The sequence below is a fragment of the Macrobrachium rosenbergii genome, chromosome 19 (assembly GCF_040412425.1).
Source record: "Macrobrachium rosenbergii isolate ZJJX-2024 chromosome 19, ASM4041242v1, whole genome shotgun sequence".
Lineage (NCBI taxonomy): Eukaryota > Metazoa > Arthropoda > Malacostraca > Decapoda > Palaemonidae > Macrobrachium > Macrobrachium rosenbergii.
In genome coordinates, this window is record NC_089759.1 from 36,202,454 (window position 1) to 36,225,682 (window position 23,229).

The 23,229-nt window shown below is 39.9% G+C and overlaps 1 protein-coding gene across 26 annotated transcripts in view; it reads left to right on the forward strand.

The window, feature by feature from the left end:
* The window catches only part of capt (adenylyl cyclase-associated protein 1), a 190,066-nt gene that overhangs the window by 131,713 nt on the left and 35,124 nt on the right, over positions 1-23,229 (forward strand). For 13 of the 26 annotated variants that reach the window (XM_067121596.1, XM_067121602.1, XM_067121598.1 and 10 more), the window contains one exon: positions 21,850-22,005. In XM_067121596.1, coding sequence (XP_066977697.1) covers positions 21,864-22,005 — 142 coding nt within the window. In that variant the 5' untranslated portion in view covers positions 21,850-21,863. Of the gene's footprint in view, positions 1-8,149; positions 8,406-8,438; positions 8,771-10,218; positions 10,256-11,088; positions 11,786-21,849; positions 22,006-23,229 lie in introns of those variants that run through there. The other 13 variants (XM_067121588.1, XM_067121583.1, XM_067121593.1 and 10 more) reach the window with 12 other exon arrangements.

Below are 23,229 nucleotides of genomic sequence, written 5' to 3' on the forward strand. Positions count from 1 at the left end.
TATATATATATATATATATATATATATATATATATATATATATATATATATATATATATATATATATAATATAGCAAATGGGTGTTACAGACCAATACACACACACAAACAAAGCCACTCCAACATCTTCTTAAAACATAACGGACACCTCACACGTCTCGACTGTCGACCTAACCGCGCAACGACTCCTCGCTGCTGGGAGAAAAGGGCTCTGGTGACTGGTACAATACATGTACACATACGCTACCGGGGTCTAAGCGATGACAGGCAGGGCAGCCGATCGAGACTGCAAAGTCGACCCCAAAGCCAAATCAAAGTCCTTCAAAAGAAGGCGTCGGGAAAAAAAGCACGTTAAAAGAATATATATATATATATATATATATATATATATATATATATATATATATATATATATATATATATATATATATATATATATATATATATATATATATATATATATATATATATATATATATATATATATATATATATATATATTTAATAGGTTAAATGTGAGGTGAAGTAGTGAGCATTCCGAGAGTCTTGGAAACTAGAGTAGCATTCTGTCTTCACCTCTGTGTAACGGATACACATGAACTTGATATGCTGGGTGAGGGTGCGTTAGGTGTCATGAGGAAAATAAATCCTCGAGGATTCGTAATCAAAAAGAAGATTTAGATTTTTAGCTCTCCACTGCTCAGGTTCTGTGAACACGGTTAGACTTACACCTTGAGTACGTTATACTCCTTGATTTTATTTTGGGTCATTCTGATATGATACTGACGTCGGTAATGCACGGATTTGAGGCTTTGTTTACGAATCATGATATCGTGGTCACACTATAACGAGTAATGTGGAGAGTGGTACCGACATGGAACGTGACCGGTGGAAATTATATGCCTTTTTTGACGTTCTTCGTAGAAATACTCAATGTTGTGACAGATTAAGGTACTGTGGCTGAAGTCTTGTTATTCCACTTTTTATGGTTGCACAGTATGGTATAACTATTAATAAAGACTTAACGAGTATTGAATAGGCAAGACAGGTAAATTTGGTTGAAGAAATGGAAGATTCTTCTTTTCATCTCATATACGCCCTCATCCTCCTTTCACATACGGAGCCGACAAAAGGATTGCGCCCTCAGGGTCTCAGCTATAGTCGCTCGAATTGAGGCTGTTCCTCCCATGACCTATAATCTATAATCTTGGCCCAAGCTAAGTTGTTAAACAGTCTTCCAAGTAATAGGATACCCATTTGTGAAGAAGAGAAAACAGCATAGAGATTTGCGTCATACGCTTATGAAAATAATCAGTAATCCACCAGCATCTAAATCTATTGTATAGAAAAATAAACCTCAGGCAGTGGTTTACAGGACATTCAGGTAGTTCCAGTATCAATAAAACTGCTCAAAAAAAAATTACAGTCTGTTGGTGTGAGGAATAAAAGACCTCTTTACTATGTAGTACGACTGCGTGATAGGGCTCGTATATTGTAAGTCCAGATTCATTTCTGTGTCGACGCATGTTGCGCAGCAGGCACATCACCAATGTATGCACCACCACCACCAGCAGCGGCAGAAGTTGGAAGACGGCGAGATTAGGAATGCAGACATGTCTGTTTTAAAGGGGAAATTGTACGGAGTGAGCGAAGGGGCCGGTCCAGTATTTGTGATTGGTTAACCGCCCCCCCCCCTCATCGCTTTCCCTCAATGATCGCGGGTAAATGTCAAGTTTTGTGCGTCGAGGGGGCGTTTGATTTGGAGTCGCTATTGGTTGGGTATCGATGCCCTTCGGTTATTAGGGAAACCAGTCATGAATTATTCAGTTTGTATTTATTATGCGAAACTAAATTGGAGTGTGGAGTGGTACTTTGAATTTGCCTGAACGGAGCACTTCTTTTTCCATATAATTTGAAAGACATCGAATACTTTATTAAGGTATCGAAAGGAGATGACTTCAGGTCTGGAGAGCAGCCATCGGCTCACTACTCCAAAAACGGTATCGTTTAATATTCCAAGAATTATTAATTGAGTGTGTTTATATAAAATGTAATGGGTTGTTGACTCAAGGCTCCCATGGAGTTGTGTACCGAGCAGCCGGTGGAACGTCCTGCTTACCTTCTCGCTTACTGGCAGGGTCTCTTTAAACATCATTCGAACGCATCTCAATGAGAGAGAGAGAGAGAGAGAGAGAGAGAGAGAGAGAGAGAGAGAGAGAGAGAGAATGATTCAAGTTCATTTATATCGTGAAATACTCTGCCAGATGTAGATTTCTGCTTTTTCTCTGATTAAGTGAGCGGTGAAATTTGTATATCCACACGTCTCGGAGCGACATTTTAAATAGATTTTGCTATGTATGTCGTTGAGTGGGATTTGACTGCTGAAGCTTTTAATTTAGAACGATCTTGAAGTCCATTAGGTCACCAGTTCATCTTTTTAATACGCGGTATATCCTAGCAGTCACGCCATGCTGTCCAATATGCCACATCATTTTGGCTTATAACGTCGTCAGTTTCAGTAAATTGGTAAATAATGTGGTGAGTGAGGAATACTTGTATCTGTTGCAGTCACATTCGTTGCCGTAGCTGTGACTAGGTTCACCATCTTTTTATTACGATAATCATATTGTTAGTGTGTCTATCTTTTCTCGTTCAAAGTTTCTCGTGTTGCTTGCGATTTCGAGCATTCGTCTGTTAACATGATAATCATATACGTCTTCGATTTGTGATACAAACAATAGAAATAATATTATATATGTTTTGTTTTTCTTTGGCAAGGAAGTAACCTGTGAATGAAAAACAATAGATTCTACCTGTATACGGTGTTGCGTGGCCTCTACAGAAGTATGAACATTTTACCCGAACCTTGTACATACTTCATCGTGGATGCCAGTAGTTGGTACCTGGAAAACTCTTCTCTCTCTCTCTCTCTCTCTCTCTCTCTCTCTCTCTCTCTCTCTCTCTCTCTCTCTCTCTCTCTCACGCAAACATGCGAACTAATTTTTTTGAGTTGTTGGGCCACTCCAAGGAATTTAATTTGGCAAGTACGTTATTTATTGTTGTCACAGACGTTACCGAATAAGGATTTCATATCAGGAGGACCCTAAACGTCTTTTGTTTTTCTCTTTTCGAGAAAAGGAAATACGTGCACTTCGTCTTTTCGAAGAATAGTAGGTTATTCTTTAATCTACAAGCTCGTCTCTGTTTGTTAGGCAGTGCCGAGGTCCACATCAGGCCCCACGCACTCCCTTTCGCACGTGACCACACCTACGGGCCGCCGCAGGACAAGGCTGGCTTAGTCTAAACCAGCCAGTTCGTTCTGCAGTTTCATATTTTGTTTCGAGTTGCTATAGTAACTAAGTAGGCGTGAGAACGTGGCCTTTGAGAATGTGTAATCATGAGCTGGCGGTATATTTAGAAAGAGAGAGAGAGAGAGAGAGAGAGAGAGAGAGAGAGAGAGAGAGAGAAATATCGGGGAGGGGGCGGGGCCAGAACTTCCTTTTTTTTTTCTCCATTTTTCCTTCTCACTGCTTATTTATGTCTCACATTGTTTCATCGTGGATAGGAGCCATGTTGGAGCTTTGTTTATTGTAAGGGGGAGGTTCGGTAGGGTCCGCTTTATTTTTGTGGCTGTTCCATAAACAGCGTTTCCTGCGCTCACAGCGCCTTGCGTCGAGTGGCTGCTGATGTTATTGGTGGTTGAATATTGCCGTTTTAGTGAGCAAGTTGTTTTTTACTTGTTTTTGAAAACAAACAGTCATTGTTGAAATCCTATTTATAGGTGGTTTTGATGAATTTGAGAGTCTCTCTCTCTCTCTCTCTCTCTCTCTCTCTCTCTCTCTCTCTCTCTCTCTCTTGAACCACTGGCTTGGAAGTTTTTGTTTCATTATTTGAAGTGAAGTTTGTTGGTCAGAACTATAATGTATTCCAACCCATAAGTGTATTTACTGTGATCGAAAATTCTTTTTAATTTCTGAAAACGAATAAGGGGGTGAGATTGGAGTGGAGTGGCTCCAGAGAGTCACTTAACTCACGGCCAGTACAAAAGTTTGCCATTCCGTAACCATTTCCCAGTCATGTCAAGCAAGCAAAATAAATATAGATAAATAAATACTTGGCAATTTTGGCGATTACAAGTGAACCACAAAATGAAGATGGTATTTATTGATATTTAACTTTTCTCAGTGTTGTGAAATTCACTTGGAAAGGAGCTCAGTGTAAGACAAATAAACAAGCATTGAATCAGTGTTCTTGCATCCATCAGTGTGGCGAAGGGCGTGAACCGAGAGTCGCCTTAGACAACGCCATCTGTCGGGAGGTTCCCGAGGATCGTCACCAAAGGAACAGCTGAAGCCGTCTCTGTCACGTTCTACCAGCTGCGATGTGATCTTAGGATCCCTCCACGGTGCTTCGTATGTGGGCACAGCTATTGGCTTGGCATTTCTGCTCGGGGTAGAAACGTAGCAATTGCAATATTGCTCTTAATGTGGAACGCTCTCTCTTGAAAGTTGTCCAGATTCAGCATCCTTTCACGACACGGCTCCGCTCTTCAAAGTGGCGTCTGTAGAAAGGCCTCGAGTGTCACTCTAATCCTCTTTACGACTGCCTTTTTAGCACGTCACGTACGAACCTCTCTCTCTCTCTCTCTCTCTCTCTGATCAGTTTCTTTCAGTTTGTTAAAGTGAAAATACACACACACACATTATATATATATATATATATATATATATATATATATATATACAGATATATATATAGATATAATGTATATAAATACTTAGAAATTAGTGAGAGAAACCAAAGCCACGTGTCCATGCAATGACAATTCAAGATAGCGTAATTATCTGAGGAGAATATGAACAACTTGTGATATTACTTTATAAAAAAAAATTGAAGTACATTAACAGACTGATAGACACTAATGGAGAGAGAGAGAGAGAGAGAGAGAGAGAGAGAGAGAGAGGAACATTTGAAAACAAGGAAAAGCCTTCACACTGACGTAATGATTGTTACAGAATCCCTGAAATAATTAAACGAAACCTGATGTTCTGTTTAGAAATGTGCATAAATTACCGAGTGAAGCTGTAGCCTCAGAGTTGCTGGCTCTCTCTCTCTCTCTCTCTCTCTCTCTCTCTCTCTCTCTCTCTCTCTCTCTCTTTAAAGAAGCAAGCATGACCTCCCTCGCCACCATAACGACCACCCCCTCACCCACATGGCCATGTCAGCAAACAAAATTGTCCGCCAGACGTTTCTGATCTGATTCCACTTCGACCTCAATTCACTGATACAACATCCCAGTCTGCCACTGCATGCCATCAACCCCGATCCGATCTCTCTCTATCACTATGCTATCGTTACCTTCATAAATCTGAGGGTGTACACATCAACTAGCCCAGACTGCTTGAGAAGGCACCAGCACATCTCATGATACTGTTGTTGAAGATAACGTCCTCGAAGAGCAATTAAGCCACAACCCTTTTTATTTGCAAACGTCTACCCCAACGCCAAATCAAAGTCCTTCAAAGGAAGACATCGTGCTTACCCCATGTAAAGAATGGGAAAAGCACGTTAAACGAAGAAGAAGATGATGATGATTCCAGGCCTAGAGTCATGTCCTGGAAGGCTCGCAGAAGTCCGTTTTTAAAAGAGATCTGAAAAATAACATTTTATTGTAACCGAGTCATCTAATGAAACAGCCGAATTGTACGCGGAAAGTTGTTCGCACCTCAAGTCAGATAATGCATGACGTCAGAAAGGAAGATGGTTAATATCCACATCTATAGGGTAATAATAGTGGCAGTCAAAGACGTTTGCTCAGTTTTCCCAGTTAAAGTAAACGAATTATATCCAGCGGTCTCTGTAGAATAGCGTTCCGACCACATCACAGCCCGGAGAGTGTTTATCATGGTAAGCCAGTGTAGCATTTCTCCAAAAGCATTATCCCGCATACCTAAGCATCAGTCATTGATTCCCTTGGGTCGCACCAACCAGCATAATAATGCATGTTGACTTTTGGTATACCTAAAACAACATTGAGAAGGTTAATATTTGTTCCTTCGCAAGGTAATTAACCTACAACCAGAATGCTAAACGTCGCAGTCGTTGTGTTTGACCCACAATTTTCCACTAAAGATATTTGGTACAGGTCATATACACCCGGATGTAGCAATGTTTTATTATTCAAAAATAGCTGTATCCTTCTAAGCAACGTTTCGGAGTAAGCTTTAGCATTATCAGACTTATTACATGTGACTGTACATAATGTTTAGCTAAAGTAGTTTCAGTGCAATGCTGAAGGCTGTGCCACCATCCCCATCAGCTTGTCATTTTGTTCAGACAAACTGGGTCGAATTCTAGCGATTTCTGTTGTAGGTAAATTGGGATGCATTTCTCAAACGAAAGACGAACGCAGAACTCTTTCAGACTATAAATTTATTGAGTACCAGAGAATTGCCTTCCTAGATATAAGAACCCCAGTGGTAAATGAACTCGTAATCATTCTGCTGTATTTTGACATAGAAAGTGAAAGTGAATAATGTAAGAAAATGCAAGCGAACATTGTAAGATTGATATCGTCGAATTCAAATTTGCAACTTGAGAACAACCTCCTAAATACTGGAAACCCAGCGAAGATTCGTGGATTCTCTCCGATTTTGAAACGCGTCAAGGAAAGCAAGGCAGAGGAGGCTATAAGAAATAATGCCAACTTTTTATCGTCATACGCACGCAAATATCAGAAAGTAAAAAGTGACCTTGGCCCCCCAATGTCAAGGGCGCGCTCGTCACGTCCCCTGTAGAAGTATGCGAGCATCTGGGAACGCTGTAGTCATCTGTTCATTTATTTCCGGATTCAAGCTATTTTTCACTTGAGAGTTAGAGACTTTCCAGCTCTACAAAGTCACCTAATCCAGTATTATTGGAAACACGCAGAAAAGTATCTTTAAAAACCCACTATCTTGTATGGCATCCGTAACAAGTAGTGACAATGCAAAATCATTCAAATTTTTCCATCACTTACCAGCCACGAAAACTTCATAGTGAAAGCTTTCCGGAAATTGTTCTGCGTATGTCGTCAACATCCTCCTAATTTAGATCTTTGAGAAAATCATAAGGAAAGCAGTTGTCAATCAGCTAACGAGGCCATCTCCTCCCCACTAATCAACACGGCCAAGGTATAACTACTCTACCGTGGCTAATCAATTACAGGCGATAATGAGATACGTAGAATTAGGCTGTGATATAAATTATCAGAATATTTAGGAAGAATTATATTTTCCCGAAATTTGCCCGATATTCTGTAGCATTCGTGGGGTTTCACACACTTTTCCGGTAACAGAAGTATCATTGATAGCCTGTATGTATTCCGCAGATTATAATTAAGTCGTCAACAAAAGTTGTTCTCTGAAATTTCCTAAAGAAGTGAAGGAAGATGTTTCCCAGTTGACACGCATCGATACCTGGATGAAGGACGTGAAAGGAGTTCGTATTGAGATTCCAGTACACGAATGTGGATTAAGTCCATTTGTGCAACGGAATTAAACAGTAGAGGTGAGGAGTAATTCCCCCTCTCAAAAACCAGACAATTCGAACCAAAAAACACTATATAATGCCTGTTCTTTTCACACGAGAGAAGTGTGCTTGCGTGCGCATTTTGCGTAACTCTCTCTCTCTCTCTCTCTCTCTCTCTCTCTCTCTCTCTCTCTCTCTCTCTCTCTCTCTCTCTCTCTCTCTCGGGCTGTCCTCCATTCCTTGGCTATTGATATCAGATTTTCTCTTATCTAGAGATAGCGAGGAAGGAACTTTTTCCTTCTTATATCTCTCGCGCCCAGTCTCTCTTTCCTCATCGCTACGTTGGTTTTTATTGGCCTCTGCGTCGACTCGTAAATTGTTTTGCTCCTCTCACGGGGGCCCAGAGAAGCCTTTTATGCCTGCATTTAATATCTCCCAGATAACAATCCCTCACTACTGACATCTCCCCTCCCCCCCTCCTTATTTCATTTGTTTTATAGTTCATGTGTACAAATTTGCTTTATCTTTCACACGTTTTCGTCTCTTCAATCTCTCGCTCTCTCTCTCTTTCTCTCTCTCTCTCTCTCTCTCTCCCGCTCTCTCCCTCGCTCTCTTCCTCCTCTGGTGCTGGGGTGTTTCCATAGCAACTCTGTCTCGCGCCGTCGCCGCTCAGACTGGTTCTTTGCTGGTGGGGTTGAGGGAGTTGGGTTTCCCCTCGGCCCAGAGGATAGGTTTTCGGAGGGTTTTCATTCAGTATCTCCTCTCATTTTGCGGCGGTTTTGTGCAGAGTCTCCGCCTGGCACAATGGCCGCGACATCCACCTCCCGCCAAGTTGATCGTGTCATCGCCCTGACCGCTCAGCATTAATTGCGGGAGGTGCTGCCGATGCAGAAGTGGTAACGTTGCGGTTAAGGGTCATAGTGTGTGTTAGTGTGTTTGCGTGTGCGTGTATGTGTCGGAGCCCTGTAGTAGTAGCTCCTGTGTACCGGGTTGGGTAAAAGCAGCAGAGAATGCTGCTGCTCCTGCTGCTGCTGGTAGTAGTGTTGGCCCGGCTCAACTGCAGTGTTGGTGACTCCTTCGTGGTGCCTGGAAGGTCGATTGTGAAATGCCTCCCTCAAGCTGGCCCGAATCTACTGGCGAATGCTAAACCTCGGAGGCGTACTCCGCCTCCCAAATCCGGTCATTCACCCTTAAAGTCGCCGTTTCGGTAAAATCCTTTAAAGTGACGACGTCGCGCTCATAGAAATATGCCCGTGTGGGGGTGAGGATTTTTGGGGCGGTGCACTTCGGGCGCTTTTAAAGCGTCCAGCTGTTTCGTGTCAGGTTTTTTGGGGGAGTTGTGGCCCTGAAATATCAATGAGCAGCGACCTCCTCTGCGCCCGCTATCCTCTTCAGGTCACTGAACTTGAAACCATGTCGATGTGGAGAAGTGAGATGCATCGCACACGGAAAATATGAACATGTGAATGTGGTGCATTGCATTGCTGTCACTCTCCTAGTTGATACGTGGGTCCATTTACGCGAAGAAAGGTCGTGTCTGATGCATGACCCTGTCGATCCAAGGGGACATGGTCGTTTGTGTATCTGGTCACACGTTTGAAAGGGGGTTTGGTCGGGGGAATGGGCAGTGATATTTTCTGTGGCTGCAGTGACCCCCGGATTTGGGTGTTTAAACTAAACTTGCTTTAATTATGTTCAACCTAAAAATAATTGGCAGTTTTCATTTTAAATTCAGCAGCTTGTGAAGTGAGTGCCTTTACTATTCATGAAGCGTCATGAATAATCAAAATTTTTATTTGCTTTCCCTTTAGTGTCCATTTTGAGGAATCGGGAGGCTGTGACTTATTTCTTAAATGAAAAGATGAATTATCTTTTAAATTACGTAGCAAATTCCGATGATAAGCAAACTTCCTTCACACAAATTTTATATATACATACATACATACACACACATATATATTTTTTTCTTCTTTTTTTTAACAGTATAAGCCACACAACCCACTGGCATCAATTTCATAACTTATACCCAAAGGAAAATACATACAAGTACATACCCTTATACATGTCCTGAACAGGTGCACTAAGTCCTCTGACATATGCTAACAATCCGACAAGGCAGCATTCTGAACACATCCTCCCCAACTGAAACCGGTTTCCTTTCCTTTCATTCCATTTACGCAGTGATTAGAAAAGCCGTCTCAACCTTGCAGCCATCAATTCACTCTCGCCCGTACTCTACGAGGAAAAATAATGAAATGTGACAGTGTAGGAAAAAGATCTGATGAGAATTCTTCTAGCCAGATAAAAGAGATATTGTAACAGAAGAGAAGATTTTGCTATATGTATTCGTGCATAATAAGTGTAAGAGGAACTTGGCGGATGTGTTGGTGAAAAAAGGATTGGCCGGACTGATATCTAATCGTTATTTTCTTTTAATCAGAATTCAGGTGGATGTCAGATGGTGAAGATGTGACTAAATGTAATTTAGGTTAGTGAGCTGGCTGATAAGAGAGAAAGCGCACGACTTATTGGCTAGGGAATGACGACGTAATAGGTGAAAGTAGGTGGGGACTCTGTAAAATTCTTTGGTGGGTCATGGGTAGGGAGCATTCTTTTGGGAGAGCAAGAAGAGATAATACAGGTGTAAGTAATTGGATGAGATAAGTCAACGATTATTAAAGGGATACAAGAGATTGTTTGAGCTGCAGTTGCTAAGGTGAAAAGATGATGAGATGCTGTTCTCCAGGTAAGTAATCGCACAGGAAAAGGTGTATGAACAGTTAGATCTCCGAGTAAAAGAAACAAATGAATATTCTGCATGCGTGAATGCTGCCTTGGTTCGTTGGAGTGAGGATTTAAGGGACCAGTTGAATGTAGGGGAAGAAGAGAGGCAGAGTTGAACGGCACGGGAATGCTTGTGGGAGTGACTGTAGGATAGAGACGGCAGTTCAAAAGTCAAAAAACGAAGTGACGGCGAGATTGATGGGGGCACAAGTGTGATGCTGCACAGTGGCTATCTTGGGGTTGAGTGGCTGACCAGAGTTTGTAAGGTATCTCTCGTTGAAGGAAGACTGGGACAATAGGGAGAAGGAATAGCTGTTCCAACGTATATAGGTTATGGTGAAGAGGCAGTCATAAGAATTATAACGGCACAGTATTACTTTGTTTACCAGGGAAGGTGTTTGGTACGATTGTGTTTGAGAAAGTCAGACATGGTGGAGAGAGTGGAAGGAGAGGAACGGCTTTGGTTTAGACAACAAAGCTGGTGTGGAGGTCAAGCGTTTGTTATGAAATAGTTATATATGAAGTAAATAGGAATTTCTGTATGTGGATACATTTTGAAAAGACTTGTAGAAGAAACAATGGAAAGGAGTATTGTTATTCTCTGGGGTCACCCTCTGTTAAGGAAATGTTGAAAATGGATAGTTGTATACATACATGCATACATACATACCTGTACACACATATATATACATACATGTCTGCTTAACCTGTGTCATAATGTTTTGTTAGTGTAACTAGTGTTTGGAGCGTTAGTTTGTGTTCATTTTGATGTAGAATTTGAATACCCATTACCAGATATGACCAGTTGAGCTGAGTCGACCATGAAATGAATTTAACATCGAATGTAGCATTATGAGACAATGTGTTTATCGAGTGCTGTGATCGCTATTATTATTAGAAGTTGATAATGACCGTGACTGAACCCTTTAGTGAATGTCACAATGACGGATTGCATGTGAAATAGCGAAGCCTTAGATTTTGAAGTCTCCCCTCTTATAATGAAGACAGTCGTATAACTCGTACGATTTGGTCTGTTTGTGTTTATATGGATTTTTGAGCTCAATGGGGTCCGCTTGCAGCTGTGCTGGCGACGGCTCAGCCTCCTCCGACGAAGGGGCGGCCCTTGCAGACAAGGCCAACGGACACGTCCTTGACCACGGCCCCCAAAACGGTCATGGGGGCAGTTTCAAGGGCATCGAAAAGTCCCTGCAGACGAAAGGGGACCATATTCAGAATGGCCTCATCAAAGAGGACATCGCAAAGAATGGCCTTGCGGGGGTAACTTTGACTAGTGATGGCGATACTGCTAAACTGTTAGATAGCAAAGATATAAGGTTGGAAGATGCCAGCTTCGTAGACAGGGTGATCGATCAAGGAAGAGAAGGGAATGCCGAATTCTTCGCCGCCCCCTCGTCCGGGACCCCAATGGATACGCCCCCCACGGTGCCCCTAACACCCGTGAAGGCTGGTGATGGAGAAATGTCAGAGGAAGGTAAGGAACGGATGGTTACGGAGATATGGAAAATGTAACGCCTATTATTTTTTTTATAGAGCGATGTTTTAACTCTCATACTATATATGCCGTCTTGAAATTCACTCAGCGTGTATGACCCAAGCAGTTACGACCAGACAACACCCACTTGCTTCTATAAACTGAGCATCTTTCTATATATGCTGGTTTTCATGTTTCATTTCATGTTGTGGCGTATTGCACTTGTAACAGTGTGTCGCCATGCGGGCTACAGATATCCGTACCAGCAAGATATACGTTATCGTGGAGATGGATCTTTTGTTCCAGTATCAAACCTATTGGAGTTTAGGTTGCTTCCTTTTGAATTCACTCATGCATGGTCGCCTGTTTGTGCAGATGAGAGTCTGATGTGTTGACGCTCTTGCAGTTGGTAAGTGAATCTGTGCATGGCTTTGTTGGTGCTGAATTATTGGCTCTTTGGTGTCTTGGGCCAAGGAGGCCAGAATAAAGCATCCTAATTGTAATTAACGTGAAAAAGCTAATGGAATTGGAGTATCAGTATCAGGAGGACTTCGTAATGAGTTGTCTTGGTGAATAGTCCTTAAGATCATGAGGTGGATTTGTATATAATACTCCTCACTCTGTTCTGTATAATATTATTATTAATATTATTATTATTATTATTATTATTATTATTATTATTATTATTATTAATGATTCCCTCTCATGTCTCGAGGTTTTGATCCTGTATTACAGGAAGGGACCCATGACTGACCTTTCTACTCGACTTGCAGTTGTATAATGACAATAGCCTACCTCCAAAGGTCACGAACTAATTTTGCTACGAAAATACCAGTAATGTCAGTGCCATAGGCGGTCAGAGGAGAATGGCAGTAACGGTTGCAAATTATTCGGGAGTGACTGTCCTAGGTGTTCAAGGTACTCTTCATAGTTCTAGGGTTATACCCGGTTGGTTTTCAATATGCGCGTTTTGGTCAGCCGCTGGAATTGTTGATTAGAGGATAGGACGTGCTACACTCACTTGCCCCTAACATAGGCTGTGTAGTTCCTTCAGATAAATAACGATTGAATTGTTGAATGCAGTATTATGAAAGTTTTTTTTTCTCTCTTTTTTTTTATCCGTTTTTCTAATGGTAAAAATTGAACTCGGAATACTAGCTCCTCGCACTGCACGTGTGCTCTAATGCACATTTCCCGTAATTGTTTAACTTCTTCCCATTTTAAACTAGATTTTACGCCGAATGACGGCAAACTTCCTCTCACTTCTTCCTAATTAACACCATATTCTTTGGGAGCTTGAATTTCAAGTCAGTGGTCCCTGAATAGGTTTCATCTACAGAATAATAATAATAATAATAATAATAATAATAATAATAATAATAATAAACGGGAAAATTATAATACATCTCTATAAACTTTCTACATTTAAACTAGTCAAAACGACAATAGCCATATCGGAAATAAAATATATGACCTCTGTCCTCAAACTGGGGTCTCTTTTGATGTTCTTATCACATACCACATGGTAGGTGATTTGTTTAAATTAACCAAATGTTTAATCATTGAAAATGAAAAAAAAATTAAGTTGAAGTAAAAAACTTCCCTGCTGAAGGCAGAGTTATGTATATTCAAGCTTTGCTCCAGTTTTCCTTGTTAAAAGTCTCTTTAATTTCTTCTTGCATTTCAATGCTTTTTTATCTGTTTATTAATTTATTTCTTGTCTTTTTTTGATAAGTGGGATCTCTTATTTTGTGGATTTCACTTTACTTCCTCTTAATTCTTCCTAATGAGCGCCGTATTCTTTGGAAGCTTGAATTTCAAGTCTGTGGCCCCTTTGGTGGGCTTGTTTTAACAGTTCAGTTTCAAATCGAGCTTACCTAAAATATACTAAAATCAGAAAAATTAGAACTGACGTCGCACAAGCCGTGCCGATGTTCTCTTATGGAGGACTGAGGTGGCTTACCGGGAAGTAAAGAGGGACTTTAATAATTTTTTCCTTTGTGTCCAAAGCTCTGGTACGCAACAGGTTCGGAGAACTACCCACAATCTAGGTAAGCCATCTCAGTCCTCCAGAAGAGAAAATTGTCACGGGTTTTGAGACGCTGACTTTCATCTTTATGGTCTTAGTTTTTTTATGTGAAGCTCGGTTTGAAATTGAGCTAAGATGATTCGAAACCTTTTGTATAGAGAAACTGAAACCGAGTTTGAATCCAGATAACTCTTGCTTCAGCTGGAAGGCATTTTAATTTGTATTCATTTTTTATCATTTTAAATGTGGTGCAAATTTTGGCTGTAAATTTAGTCGTTATTATTCAGAGTGGTCCAGTATTTTTGTTATTGCTTGTTAGTGTACGGTATATACAAAAATTAAATGTGGTTTTCAAATAATTTCCTATGTACTAGTGTGAACAATCGTTTTCAGTGTCATTTGAACTGTTCAGAGCAACATCCCAATATGGATCTGATTGCTCTAAAGCTAACTTCTCCACATCAAATACCGTGTTATTTGCCCTTTCATCAAGATCATTACCAGCAAGGTGATTTCCCATTAAATTTACCTTTTTTTTTTATATTAACCGGACCCCACAGGTTCAGAAGTGTCTGTTATTGAATTCTAATATATTATCAAAGTCATTACCTTCTACAACTTAGCATGGAGATCGTTTTATTTTATAACTTACCATAAGTCTTCGTAATGCATTACTAATTTCGAAGCTGAGTAATCATTCTTTTATCATTTTTGAAAATTGAAAACAACAAAATTCTAAGCTCAGAATAACACTTTTCATTGAAGAAAACTAAGAACAGAAATGTTTGTACTTTTGTAAGAAATTGAAATAGGAAAAGAAATGTAAAAATTTCCATTTTACCATAAAAACTACAATATAGATACTTTCCAATGTCATAAGTATTACTGGTTGTAAGTATTAATTTATATAAAATTGTAAGGAAAAATATGCAGAAATTTAAATGGCTCTAATTAGAGCAGGTTTAGTGGTAATTCTTTTTGAATTGCCCAAAATTTTGCAGATGATGAATTTAAACCATTCTGTAACACTTTGATATCATTGCGGTGCATAATATGCTCAGTTTTTTTTTTTTTTCTTAAGGGTGACATCCGAATGATTAGACAAGCTGACACCCTTTACATGACACAGTAACCTTACCTGTGTTAAAAGTATACCTTAGTTTAACCAGACCACTGAGCTGATTAACAGCTCTCCTAGGACTAGACTTATTTTACGTGGCTAAGAACCAATTGGTTATCTAGCAACGGGACCTACAGCTTATTGTCGAACCCGAACCGCATTATACCGAGAAATGAATTTCCATCACCAGAAATAAATTCCTCTAATTCTTCATTGGCCGGCCGGAGACTCGAGCTCGGGCCTAGCAGAGTGCTAGCCGAGAACTCTACCGACTCGTCCGACGAGGAATTACATGTGTTACCCCTCCCATAATGCATTGTACAAACTTGATCCCATCTCTTCGCAGAGTTTTCCAGTAATGATGGCAGCTCTGCTGAACCCCCCACCCCCCCACCCCCCTCTCCTCTGTCATGAATTGCTTCTATCACCAACCAGATAACATGAGGAACCACTTGTTGCCCTGCATGTCTTGACGTCACCCCTCTTTTTCAGGATCCTCTCCGTTATTATTAGTTCTCCTTGAGGGTGCACGGTAACTCCCAAGTTCCAGTTCCGCCTCTTTAAAACTGAAGTGTAGTATTTATGTATCCAGTCTAGTTTAGGTTCCATTCTTTTTTTAATAGGTGAGATCTCTTTTTTTCTGTATTTCCCTTTACCTTCGCTTACTTCGTCCTAATTGAGAGCATATTTTGTGGAAGCTTGAATTTCAAGTCAGTGATCTTGTGGGCTTGCTCCATATGGGTAGGGTTTATCTTCTGAATAATGATGATAATAATAAATTCTGTTTCCCTTTAAATTTCTTCGCGAAAATGTGCCTCATTATCTACTGTCACTCAGTTTTCCCGTGTAGTTTTTAAACTTTTATTTCATAACCCTCAGGTGTCGAAAACCTTAATTCACCTTTATCTGATAGGTTTTGATTCTTGAAAAGGTGTAAGCAGACAGTTTGGCCTGTCAGAACTGTTCTGTACCCCAGAAACACTTTCTAGATTTGAAATGTTTCGGTGACTTCACCATTGCTAAAGGTTTCTGATGACGACGCCATAATTATATTCAGACCCTTTTGATTTCCTACTTTATTAAACTGTTGCCTGGTATTTCCCTGTGTTTTTGGATAAGGCTTGCAACGGCAGGTGTGGTACATCCATGCTTGCCTTGTAAAACTCTTCATTGAAGTCTAGAAGCGTCGAAATGGGTGTTTGAAGGAGCTTCCCTAGCTTCAAAATGCTCTCGGTGAGATGTTTCCACTTAAGTTTACTATCGGATTTTAGCAGTTCTGAAAACGAAGAAGCTGTACAACCGTAGTTTAAGTAAGGGACGGGAGAAACCTGTTCAGCTTAAAAAGGATTTTACATCATTTTGTTTGAGAGCCCTTTCAAAGCATTTTCGTGACGAGTGCTTCACTACCTGTCCTATAAACATGTGCCACGATGTTTGCAGGCTTCCATACAGGTTCTAGGTCAGCATTTATTTTAATTTCATGCATAATTTTGTCCATCATAGAGTATCTCAACGTTTATATTTCCATATGGCCTTAAAATAAGCCAGATTGTTAAGCCGAGCCTCAATCACATCCGTATGACCATTCAATTTCTGTATTTCCTTCACAAAATCATAATTGAACTTCATCACTAACTTTGCTGACTTTCGACCGTATTAATTAGGTGAGATTATGTTTTCCAAATATACTAACTTTGTATATACCCTTTTTTTGGGAGCATTGAGCCCCCGCGATTTCGTGATACATCCAAATAAAACTCAGTCAGTTGCGTGGCTGGCATTCCATCAGTTGGCGGGCCTAGGTGGGGCCAAGATTTTTTTTTTTTTGGGGGGGAGGGCAAAGAAAATTACACAAAACTAATGTACCAGTTCTGTAATTAGTAAAATATACTATTCTCGAATCTGTATATCCATGTAAATGAGGTAAAATAATAGCATTAGTAATTAGTAAGCCTGTATTTGAAATTATAGAGCTCAATTTTCAACTCTTACACTATGCAAATGTATCAAATACAGTTATGTAAATTTCATCCCAACCTTATATTCAACGCTAGCCTAATTTCTATGATCAGGTTTTAATTTTCAACTATAGTATAATGTCCTTGTCATGTAAATATATGAAGTAGTGCATATCATCAATAACACAAAAGACTTATGACCCTCCAAAATCTCTTCAAAATTTCAACCTATCTTGTTCATCTCCTCTCCCTGGAAATTAACTCTAAACAGAAGTAATAAATTGCATTGCACTTATTCAAAGCTGTAACTATACAGTAGATTCAATCACTTCATACATAAGTTGATAACATTAAGTTGGATCAAAATATCATGAACAAACTTGTCATATGTGTTAAAAACCTAATCATAATTCTGCTTTTGACAACCACGGGGTTAAAGTTTACCTACGAAGGGAATTACAACTTGGGGGGGGCAAGCATCTGACTGGGGTCCTGCCCCCATAGCGACGCCACTGACCAAATTGTCTTGTTTCTCAGTCAGTGTGGTAGTGTAACTTTTTCCCTGAGGTTAGATGTACCGAACGTTCAATTACCCTTCGCTTTCTGTGACGCTTTATATTTGTTCAGAATCACTACATTCCTCACTGGTACAAGGAAATGGTGTTTAGCTTGATCCTTATGAATTCTTGAATTTAAAATGGCATTATAAGTTCTTGACTCGGATTCATTTCATTTATTATTCTAACAGGTGATGCACTGACAAACCTACCCCTTCCTCTGTCAGACATGCCAGATTCTGGTTCAGATTTAGGGAAGTCGGTCCTCTCTATCTAAACACCAGCTTCTGCCTTGACCTCTGATCGCGTGAATATTTCCTTCTCTCTCTCTCTCTCTCTCTCTCTCTCTCTCTCTCTCTCTCTCTCTCTCTCTCTCTCTCTCTCTCTCTCTCTCTCATATATTTAAACAAATTTTTTCAAATTTTATTTTCACTGAAAACCTCATGCCCAATTTGTGCATTTATTTTAACATTACTGATAACTTTTGTGGGGGAGATAATGAAAGTAAAATAGTGTTTCTTGATTATGTCATAGGTTAGTCAGACATAGTCCAGCCCCGTAGGCGGGTAGCGTCGTCAGTGCACCTCACGTGGTGCACTGTAGGCAATACTAAAGGTAGCTTGCAGCGTCCCTTCGACCCCTAACTGCACCCACTTTTTGCCTTTGCTGTACCTCCATTCTTGCTTCCTTTCTTCCGGTTTGCTCTCCGGTCACGCCAACTCCCTTTTTTCACGGCTTTGAGCACTGAATGGCCGAAAGTGCACCGGTGCTTGACTTTGTAGCCAAACGTTCATGAATCAATAAAGTCAGTCATAGCCTAGCCTATTACAGGGCCTCAGGCAACCCTGATCTCCAAGACCTTGGATACATAAATACTGTATCAGTTTATTTAGGCAAAGAATTTTGAGCAAATTTTGGATAAAGTTGTTAAAGTTCTAAATGCACCAAAGGAAGAGGAGCAGTTTTACCCTCAGCAGTCAGAGAAGTAACAGAATCACCTGCTGGAAGACACACACTAACTAGCATCGCAGAATGTAGACATTCCACACTCATTTACGTTATTTAATGGTCGTGAAGTAGGAAAATAGAGAACAACCTCATCCGGGCAACAGTGACTTGCCTTTCCTTATATAAATTACAAGGTAAGGTCTCATCCCAGTTCGTTTTCACACTCCAGAGTTTGTATGTGAATATTCTACACTGTATTTTTACAAGCAAGGGACAATACACTATATATAGCTGTATCGCTCGCTACAGATTACTGTTACATCACCTTCGAAAGTATTTATATTACACACACACATATATATATATATATACAGTATATATGTGTGTGTGTGTATATACTGTATAATAGTTTGTCAGTTTTACAGTTCTGCAGTAATCCCAAAATACTGCAGCACATTAGGTACCTATTGAAAACTGGTTTCATAGCACCTGAATTGCTGTTTAATTCGGGCCAATTAAACCTTGCTTCAGACAACACTTCATTAGCATGAAATTGCTCATATATTACTTAGTTTTCAGTATTAGCAAAGACATAATTGATAATCTCATTTCGAAAGGAGTATGTACTGTAAAGTATTCTACTTAAATGTTACGTTAGGGTAGCGTTTAGCAAGAATAGATTATCCGCGAAAGAGGATCTCATTGTCCTTCTTTAGTGAATCTTAAATGTTCCTGCTCTTTTGCCTCTTTGTCATAAGCAACAAGAATATCTGGGTTTTTTCTCAAGCTATCCAAAGCAGAATTCGGTCCGAATTGAGTATGTGATAATAATTGGAGAGGAGATTTAGTTTTTTCAAATACTGAAGGCAGTTTAATCTTATCAGAAACCTCGAGTGATTACAGTTTCAGACTGGCATATTTGTTTTCACTGAACTCTTTGAAATTCATCAGTGATCAGCTTTACTGCAGATAACACAAGGAAATTTAACCAAAGCCTTGTAAAAATGCATCTATACCACCAATGTTTCTTGGAGAACCAGCATCTATACCAGCTAATCCTTTAGTAACCAGCTTCTAAACCAATTACATCATGAGATTTTTTTGGCTAGAAGGTCCAAATTTATAATGATCAGGTCTGTAGTAGATATAACAAACAGATTTAAGTTTGTCGACCACAGAACGCAATATGGATTCTTTTGAGAGCAGCATCATAAACTGAATGAGCTTCCACAGACTCGCAACGTTCATTCATGTTCAACATTCTAAAAATAGAATTATGATGCTCAGTTTCAAGGTTATTATACTGGCCTTCATTTTCACAAAACAACACAGATAGAGAACTTTTGAAAAAGTTAAGACAACGCTTGATGGCTATGGGTATCATTATTATTAGTTGGAAGACACTTAATCTGGAAACACACTGCATTTATTGAATATTTAGATAGGCGTCTCAAAAACTGCATTGGAGACACGGAAAGTTAACGCGATTCACCTTTTTTTTTTTTTTCCAACAATTTTACTCTCTTCAGTGTAAATGATCAATTTCAGCATAATTTTTTTTCAGAAATCATTTGATTTCCCCCCCCCCCAATATGTGATTGATGAGATCTATTTTAATGTCTTTAATTTTTGTTAGACTATGATTCTTTTTGAATCCATCATTTATTTCAGAACTCGCTAATAAAAAAAAAAAAAAAAAAAACAGTATACAATCGGACTTGAATTAATCTTTGCAGTTTTTAATGATTTCCCAGCAGCAAACATTTGTCCTCTCACCCCTCTGCCGAACTGAGTTACTTGATAGCGTCCTTGAAAGGTAATAGATACATACTCCCAAGGCTGTTCATTCAGAGTTCGGAAGAACTGTAAACCTCACACACCACTGACATACTGAAGCTTGAACTGATTCCTGTCTCCCGGTCCTTTCTAAGGACAGCACACAAGCCCGCCTAATATTGTCTGAACGAGCTTGTTGGCGCCCGCTGCGCGCGCTGAAACCCGGGGCTGCTGTGTCCCCTACCCTCCCGGTCCCCTACCTACCCCGCCCCCACCCGGGTCGGACAAACAGGTTTGCATGAGGAGGGTGGATGTCTCCCCTAGCCTCCCGTTCCCCTACCTACTACCCCGCCCCACCTTGGGCGGACAAACCGGTCTGCAGGGTGGGTGGCTGTGTCATGTCCCCTACTGCCACCCGGGGGAGGACAAACAATATCAGATCCTCTCTGAGTTTATTATATCAGGTGGTCACGCAAGTTTTGTTTGTTTCTTGGTATTGTTGAACGAATAAATAATCATATGATAGAAAACTGTATGAAACCATAAGTAGATAGTGAGAAAATAAACAGGGTTTTATGTTAATCTTCTTTTCGCTGACTCTTAGGTACAGCCAAGGTCGAAAATTATTTGTGTGGTTATAGTGTGTAATTTGTATGTTTTGTTTCACAAACGCCTAAGATGTTTGTTCATATGGGTAACGATATTGCCTGCCATTCACCAATACTTTGATAATATGGCTATCTGCTACATTTCTATGTCGTTCAAATTCTATTCCGTGAAAACTTTTCCGATGGTGAATGTGGCATTTGACGAATGTTCTTTTATTTTTCGGGTAAAATATCCAGTCGGTGGGAAGTATAGAATTGCCAAGAAAGTTGTCAATTCCTCTTGATGATATTTTGTAGGTCATCCATTGTGTGAGTTGACCGCCATAGTAACAGAGGGTGTTAATGGTGTGATAGATATCATTTACAGATTACGATGTCAAATCCATTTCCAGTAATAAAACAACAAAAATGATCCAGAATTTTGGAGTAAACTTCCTTCCCATGCGACGGTTTTCGTGCCTGTTCTATCACGCCAATAGGGTTGCTATGGTAACGAGTTTTTTACCATAAATATAAAAGACAGGGAATGAAATGAGGTCAATTTAAATTTTAGCATCCCGAAATTATTTTAATACGGTTGCGTTTCAAAGTCTGCGGTAAAATGCCCTGGAATGACTGATATTTAATTTTATATGTATATCACCGTTTCCCCTTATCCAGATGTTCTCCCCTCTTTCTTATTTATTAGAACTTATGCTGCGTCCCCTCAAGATCTTATGGTTTCTCAAAATGAGTTTCTTCTCTTCCCTCTACCCCTGTGACATTAGTTGCCTTACTTTTTTTACCTATCCCAGATTTTTATATCCAATTGGTATTAAGTTCTGTTAATGTACGATTCGTTATGAAATGATTTTCCCATGTCAATTTCCCAGTAACGATTCAAGGACACTACAAATTATTGCTTGACTTAAACGATTTTATTCTCTTTATAGTCATAAGGTCTACAAATTTGGAACATTCGAAGTATTGACATTAATTTTACGGTTGTTCTTTGGCAGAGTTGGTCAACATCATGGCAGGAGAGTTAGCTGCGCTATTGACATTAATTTTACGGTTGTTCTTTGGCAGAGTTGGTCAACATCATGGCAGGAGAGTTAGCTGCACTAGTGTCTCGATTGGAGACGGCCGTGGAGAGGCTGGAGAAAGTCGGGAGCGTCTCTGGGAAGTCGGCATCTGGAGGAGTCTCTGCCGGGACAGCAGTGCTCAGCACACAAGCTCAGGAAGGTAGGCGACCTCCCGAAGGCGAGGTACTCGGAAACGCACCGAAGTCATGTTAAGTGTGGATTCGAATGCGTTTAAACATACAAATATAATTTAGATACACATGACTTTGCTGATATATTTTTTTTTTGCATTCACGCTCGATTTGTACAAAGACATTTCTTTCTTATATACAAAGGCGTCACGTCTTAGAAAACGAAATCGTTGGCTAATGTAATATTCACGCTCCAGATGCTGAATCACATAAGTATATATATATATATATATATATATATATATATATATATATATATATATATATATATATATATATATATTATATATATATATATATATATATATATATATATATATATATATATAATTAACTCAAAGATAGGCACATTTTGTCTTATCGTCTGAACCAGGGTAACTACTCTCTTTACTCTGTGTTTATCTGTAGAACACACAGGAACAGCCATATCATTTTGTTGTCATTTGGACTAGATTAACTACACTTCTCAGTATCTTTAACGGAAGCATGCCTAATGTTCGTGTTGTCTGTTGGGCTAGACTAGACTACACTACACTCCTTAATACCTGTAGCAAGTGCATGCGTGTCGTTGTGTTGTCATTTGTACTGTGCGTACCAGTTTTGTTGCCATTTGGACCAGACTGTTTTCACATCTTAATACCTGTAACGGGTGCATGGTCATAATGTCTGTATTGGGAGCATGCATATTGTTTTATTGTCACGTGGATTGTGTGCCAATTTTGTTGTCTTTTGGACCATACTATCTACATTTCTTAATGTCGTTAACAGGTTTATGTTCGTCATTTTGTTGTCATTTGGACCACACATACCATTTTTGTCAGTTGGACCATGCACACCATTTTTATCAGTTGGACCAGACGGTCCACTCCACACCTTGATATCTGCAAGAGGCGCATGCGCATCGTTTTGTTGTCGTTTGGACCGGACTAACTACGCTCCTCAATAGATGTAGTTTTGCATGTCATTTACATAATTTACAATCAACTGCCTTCCGTTAGAAACCCTGCCATTCACTGAATAGGCGGTTTGTAAAGAGAATCGAATTGCTGTCCGTCCCCCAGTGAGAACCCAAATGAAATATAAATCCCACCTGGAGAACAACAAAAAGATGAGTGGAACTTCAGGGTGAGATACTCCTTGTTTTGTAGATACTCCGCTCACGGGGAAATGGAGACGCCCAGACATATTGGGTT